The 6,229-nt window shown below is 43.6% G+C and overlaps 2 protein-coding genes across 3 annotated transcripts; both read right to left on the bottom strand.

The window, feature by feature from the left end:
- Positions 1 to 700: 700 nt before the first annotated feature.
- LOC114907373 (2'-5'-oligoadenylate synthase 1-like) lies at positions 701 to 2,097 on the bottom strand (the record flags this gene model as incomplete). The annotated part of the gene is made up of 2 exons (XM_029242993.1): positions 1,756 to 2,097; positions 701 to 983 (listed from the first exon to the last, which is right to left on the bottom strand). Coding segments are annotated over exons 1-2 (463 nt in total), but the record flags the coding sequence as incomplete, so codon positions are not given.
- A 122-nt stretch (positions 2,098 to 2,219) lies between these two features.
- Positions 2,220 to 5,958, bottom strand: LOC114907263 (2'-5'-oligoadenylate synthase 1-like). Of its 2 annotated transcripts, XM_029242863.1 has the most exons (3): positions 5,748 to 5,958; positions 4,840 to 4,921; positions 2,220 to 2,256 (listed from the first exon to the last, which is right to left on the bottom strand). In XM_029242863.1, exons 1-3 carry the CDS (start codon positions 5,897 to 5,899, stop codon positions 2,245 to 2,247), a joined length of 246 nt encoding a protein of 81 aa, XP_029098696.1. In that variant the 5' UTR covers positions 5,900 to 5,958; the 3' UTR covers positions 2,220 to 2,244. The 2 variants fall into 2 exon arrangements, with proteins under 2 accessions (XP_029098696.1, XP_029098616.1); XM_029242783.1 differs by lacking the exon at positions 2,220 to 2,256 and having other exon boundaries at positions 4,702 to 4,921.
- Positions 5,959 to 6,229: the final 271 nt, after the last annotated feature.

The following is a 6,229-nucleotide window of genomic DNA, read 5'->3' as shown; positions in this document are numbered from 1 at the left end:
TTGGCTTCCTCTCATCCCTCGGGCCTCGGGTCAGTGGTCACCTCCCTTCTTGCCCTGTCTAAACACCCCCTCTAAGCCCCATCATTCTCTTTTGAATCACCATATTTAGTTTTTGTCTCAACAAGTTATCCTTTCATTTGTGGTATTTAAATTATTATTGTCAGGCTCCAGGAGAGAAGTTCCCCGTCTGTCTCATTTATGGCCATAGAACAGTGCCTTGCACATGGAAGGTACTCAGTGGAAATTGAGCCTCAGAGATGTACTGCTTCCTGTCCCAATGTTCCTGCAGATTGTCTACAGATTCCAACCCTCAGGTAAATTTGATATTCCCTTATGCTTTGGATAAAAGATGAAATTAACATACTGTGTTTACACCAGATATACGCTGCCTCATTTTTAGAAAGAGAAGATTCACACACTTTGCCAAGAGTAAAACTAGTAAGCTTGGCAGGTGTTCTATAAAAATATACTGCTCCCAAATTGTACCAATTTGTTGTTAATGTCACTGCAGTGGCTCAGTATGACCCTAAACATTCTTGCCCCAGAAGAGATGCTAGGATCTCCTCCCCACTTGAAGGGATGCCCTGTTTAATAAGACTCTCAAAGTGAGAGAGATTTCTGCTCAGAAACATGAAAAGAGAGCAGAAGAAGCCCTGACATAGGACAAAGGCTGAAACACCTTGTGGCTGAGAGTGCTCACCCAGGGCATCAAAAGCGGGCAGGACATCGAACTCCACGCACTCATGGGGCTGACAGGATCTAAGCACGAAGCTGAGAGCACGGGGACTCTCCCATTGCTGTTTCTCAAACTCCACTTCAAATATTTCCTCCCTTTGACAGGCTTCCAGCTGTCTCCTAATTTCCTTGATGAATTCTCCTCGGCGCTGAAGTTGTTCCTGAAAACTTTTAAGATTGGTGAGGAAGATGACGAGGTCAGCATCTGATCGGCCCCTGAGGGTTGTGCCTTTGCCTGAGGAGCCACCCTGAAAAAGGTGATGACAATGAGAACTGATATTTATCATTGAGAAGAGCCTCCCTAAATAAAATGCTGAGAACAATTACTAACATTTTGAGTACTAGCCACTGTTCTGAAGGCATTACCAGTCTTAACTCTGTGATTTAGCTACTATTATTATCTGTTCCCATTTTCCAGATGGGGAAACAGATGCTGAGAGAGATTATGTATCAGCCCAATCACACAGCTAGTAGGTGGCAGAGATGCAGTTCAGTCTGTGTTCTTTACTCCCTGTTCTTTACGACCTTATATAATTAATACTGTAAACTGGACCATGGCTTATTTTACTTGATCTGCAAGCCCTGCAAAGTACTGGGAATTATGGATGATGACACTGAGGCACAGAGAGGTTAAGTGACTCGCCCAAGATTTCACAGCAGCAGGTGCTATCTGCTTTCAAAACTTACACTCTTAACCAGCTCATGAGTCTGCAGGCATGGTGTGTCCCCAGCCTGGTCGATGATTAGCGGATTGTTGATACAGCTAGGCTTCAGTTTGCCTATCTCTGTGGTGGACGTGACACAGGTGGTTTATAAACTGCACCTGGGCATTTGTTAAAAGCTTACAGGTGGAGGCCCTCACCCCAAAAGCTATCTTCACAAGCTGTGGTTATAGTTTTGGCATGGATAAATCAGAAACCACCAGCCCCAGAGACCTCAACCTTTTGCTCTCTCTCTGTCGCTGTGGAAACGCTTGCTCTTCCAGCCCCCTTCTCCCCAGCCAGGCAGTTCTGGACTCACCTTCACGACTTTGGACACCCGCACAGGGTGGGGGGCCCCCCGGAAACACCTCTCCTTCAGGAAGCTGCAGATGGTGTGGATGGCTTCGTTGACCTGCGTGTAGAAATCCTCGTCTGGCAGGAGGTGGTCTTCGATGAACTTGTCTAGATACTTGGCCGGGGTATCACTGAGCTCCTTCATGACGCTGGGACAGGAGAGCCAGAGAGGGCAGAGCTGGAGGGGAAAACCTTTTAGCTTCTATCTCTTCTGCTGCCTGGGTCCAGGAGGCTGTTAGTTTCATTTCATTGGAAGGGAGGAGGTGTGCCCTGAGTCTGGGCTGCTGTTGGTTTCGTTTCCTTGTAAGGGAGGAGCTTTGCCCTGAGTCTTTCTCTCTCAGCAAATTAAACATTCCTTTGATTCTGAACCCTGTTCAGTCTCCCAGCTCTTTCCTCCAGTATTCCAGAATTACTCCCTGCCTTTAACAGGCAACCTAGAACATCTGGTCTTTCTTCAGACTGTACTCTGAAAAGGTAATTTTTAAGCCAGGTTAGTACTTCACCCAAGAGTAAAAACACACTTTTGGTTTCCTTTTCCTCTTTTTTCGTTGCTGACAAAATTGTTTTATTGTCTCCTGTGATTTTTGCAGCAGTACATGTATATTGCAAACAGCAATGGTCAGAAAAATCCAAAAGCATAAAGTCCATCCCTGATCCTAAACCTGAAAGACTACAACTACTTTGGTGCAGATCTTTTCAGATGTTTTTCTAGGTTAACACACACATACACACAAACATAATTTCTTTCTCTCTCTCTTTTTTAATGGCATGACTATAATGGTTTTACTTTTTGATTAACAGACTATTTCTTAAGGCATTTTTAAGTCGATAGAAAAATTGCGAGCTGTCCCTAGCTGTGCAGCTTTGAACACGAGTGTAACTGGGCATGCCTCAATGTCCCAATCTGTAGAGAGGGCAAACTTTTCTCACTCACAGAACTGCTTCTGAGGATAATCTGAAAGAAGAGACACAAAAGGGGATTTGAAAGGTATCAAATGCTGAGCAAAAATAAAGGACAGGGACTTCCCTCGCGGTCCAGTGGTTAAGACTTTGCTTTCCAGTGCAGGGGGTGTGGGTTCGCACCTGGATAAAAAGTTTTGGAAAGATGGAATTATGAAGTTGCCTGAAAAATGGAAGAAGGTAGTGGAACAAAAGGGTGATTACGTTGTTCGATAAAGTTCTTGGTAAAAATGAAAAATGGGTCTTTTATTTTTACTTGAAAACCGAAGGTACTTTTTGGCCCACCCAATGTGATCTCCTCCCCATTTTTTAGGGACATCTTATTTTGGTAAGGCTCTCAAACTGTGCGGGCTCTCAAACTGCTCGGAAATATGAACAGAGAGAGAAAGGGGCCCTGATACAGGACAAAGGCTGAAACCCCATGTGGCTGGGAGGGTGGAAGGCAGGTAGTACATCAAACTGCACCCCACACAACACTATAAAGCAACTACACTCCAATAAAAGTTAATAATAATGAAAAAAATAACTGCACCCCCTGGTGGGGCTAGAGCACCTGACCACGATGCTGAGTGCCCAGGGCGGCTCAGAGAACTCCACCCTCACATCTGTTGCTTCAACCTTAGTCCTTCCCAGTTTCATTTCCTCAGCAGGAAGTTGCCCAGAATGGGGACTCAGCTCTGGGCAGTCAGGAATTTATGACTCGGGTGCTTCAAATTTCATGAGAGCATTTCCGTCACCCCTTACACACTTGCTCCTCTGCTTCTGAACCTCATGAGCCAGCAGCTCCAAACTGCAGCACCCTTGAGCCTTCTGTCACCTGGGTCTGCCAGCTTTGCCCAAACTATCAGAGCTCAGCTGACAAATACTTATCACAAAAGGTTTTGAAACAAAATGCTTTACTGTTTCTTGTGGTCATTCAAGCAGTACAAATTTACAGCAAAACAAAAATCACAGAATTCAGAAAAGTATAAAGCTCACTCGCTCACCATGCTTTAATCAAATATACCCACTGAAAACATTTAGGTCTTCATGAAACCAACCATCACAAAATGAAATGAAAGAAAACCTACTAAGTACAATAACATAAAAACAAGTATCTAGGAATAATATGACAAAACACACTTAAGACCAATGCAGGGAAAAACTATAAAACATAGTTACAGAGTAATTCAAGAAGAGGAAAATTAATGGAAAGAAGCTCCAAGTTTGTGGATTGGGATTCTCAATAGATGTCATCTTCCCTGAACTAATTTATGGAATTCTAATCAAATGCCTCCCCGTACTTTGGGTGAAATTTCAGAAACAGAATATAATATTAACATAGAAATAGAGCCAAGAGAAGACATTGGTTTGGATAAAAACAGAGTTTTCTACAAGATATTAAGAATTAACACCAGGCTAGAGTAATTAGTCAAGGTAGTATTAACTCAAGGATGCCAAAGTTGACCAATGGAACTACACAGACTCACACACAGACGGGCTCCGGACATATGTGAGAGGTGGCTTTTACAGAACAGTGGGGAAAGGATGGTCCCTTCAACAAATGCTGCTGGAATGTTTGGTGACTCAAGCAAGTGCCCAAATCTCAGTGTATTATTATGAGAACAAGAATAAGACCCATCTCACAGGGATGCTGGAGGACTCAAAGGAGGAACAGTAATATGGAGAAGCCAAAGACTGTTTCCCAGCTACACACGTGACCAGCGACTCAGGTGGTAAGAACATGCTTGATCTTTTGTGCTTCCTTAAGGGAGTTTTTATTGACTGGACTTTTGTAAATGCAATGTTGTTTTTGGTACCAAGACAGGGTGACAATGTGAGTTGGTAAGCCTATTGTCTAATCCGGTGATTCATTCTGGGGCAGAACACATGTGTAATTTTACATTTTCTAGTAACCACAGTAAAAGAGTACAAAGACAGAGATGAAATTCAATTTGATTTAATGCAGTATTTCTAGAAGTTGTTATTTCAACCTGCCATTAATATCAGGTCACATGAGGGAATCAGGAGGTCACACCGGCACCTTCCAGGTGCTGACTGGAGACCCATCCCAATTCTTACAGCATGAGTATCCCAGCCAGACTCTAACCTCTTGTGCCAGCAGCTGCCAGCTATATGGGTCTTTACCAGCCACATTTCCAGTAGGGTCAGCTGGGTCCAGGATCACAGGTCTGAAAAGCAACAGTTAGAGAGGGGCAGGTGAGTATGTGGGCTGTGTTGCGGGGGTCTAGAGCTCCTGGCAGAGCAAAATACTAACTTGGGCAGACTGGGACTCGGGGCAGCAGGAGGGGCCCAGGAGGGCACTGCTCCCTGGGGTGTGTCCTGAGTGCCCTCCCCTACGGTGGGCACTGAACACAAGGAGAAGGAGGCTTGCATTCGGGCCTTGATAGACCTGGGTTTGAATCTTACCTCTGCTCTTTATTAGTGGTGTGACCTTGGGCAGGTCACCTGAATCTCTAATCCTCAGTATCCTCATCAGTGAAATGGGGAGATTTGAATAACCCTACCTCAAAGCATGCTGTATGAGGATCTAGACAAGCATGTGAAGTGCTCAGAACAGTAACTGGAACATAATAAGGGGTCCATGCATGTCAGTTTTAATAACCAAAATTTTACTATTCTGTTCGAGTGTGTTGGTCTTACAGCAAGCTCTTACTTCCTGGGAGCAGTCATTATTGTTGCTGTAGCTATTGTTATTTTAGTCAAATTTCAGGTATTTCACTCATTTTCTGTTAAGGTTTGGACAAGCTCTTATTTCTCCAAACCTCAGTCATCTGTAGAATGGTTAGCATAGTGCCTGCCTCACTGGATTGGAGGTTATTATTTAAATTTATTATTTAAACCAGATGGTAGGAGTAAAGTGCCCAGCACAGTGATTGACAATAGATGATGATCAATAAATATGGATCCCTCTCACTTCCTACATTTCCAAGGTGCCACAGCTGTATTCATGGGTTCATTTATGTGGGGAGCTAAGCCATGTGGGGGATAGAGTACCTGGGTTTTGCAAGTTGCCTTCTCAGGTATTGTCCAATAATAGGGTTTTCAAAGTCATAATACTTTTCCCAGTAGATGCAGAGGTGCTGGTGCTTCAGGACTAATTCCAAAACAGTCTGAAATCCCTGAGCTGTGCTGAATCCTGTTTCCATGCTTCCTTGCTCCCAAGCATAGACTGTCAGAAGCTCCAGGGCATATTGTGGGGGCAGTTTTTTCCCACGTCTCATCTTACACTGAGAAGAGGAAAAAAAATTAGGAAAATGAGTTTGTTCAGCTTTTATGTGAAGAAGAGTTAATGCCTATTCTTCTCAAACTATTCCAGAAAATTGAGGAGTAAGAGATGGTTCCAAACTCATTCTACACCAAAACCAGACAAAGATATTACCAAAAATTATAGGCCTGATGATCATAGATGCAAAAATCCTCCACAAAATATTAGCAAAGCAAATTCAACAATATATTAAAAGATCATACACCATGAT

The sequence above is a fragment of the Monodon monoceros genome, unplaced genomic scaffold, assembly GCF_005190385.1.
Source record: "Monodon monoceros isolate NGI ecotype Baffin Bay Population unplaced genomic scaffold, NGI_Narwhal_1 Contig3664_ctg1, whole genome shotgun sequence".
Classification (NCBI taxonomy): Eukaryota; Metazoa; Chordata; class Mammalia; order Artiodactyla; family Monodontidae; genus Monodon; species Monodon monoceros.
This window is presented reverse-complemented; position numbering and strand designations above follow the sequence as displayed.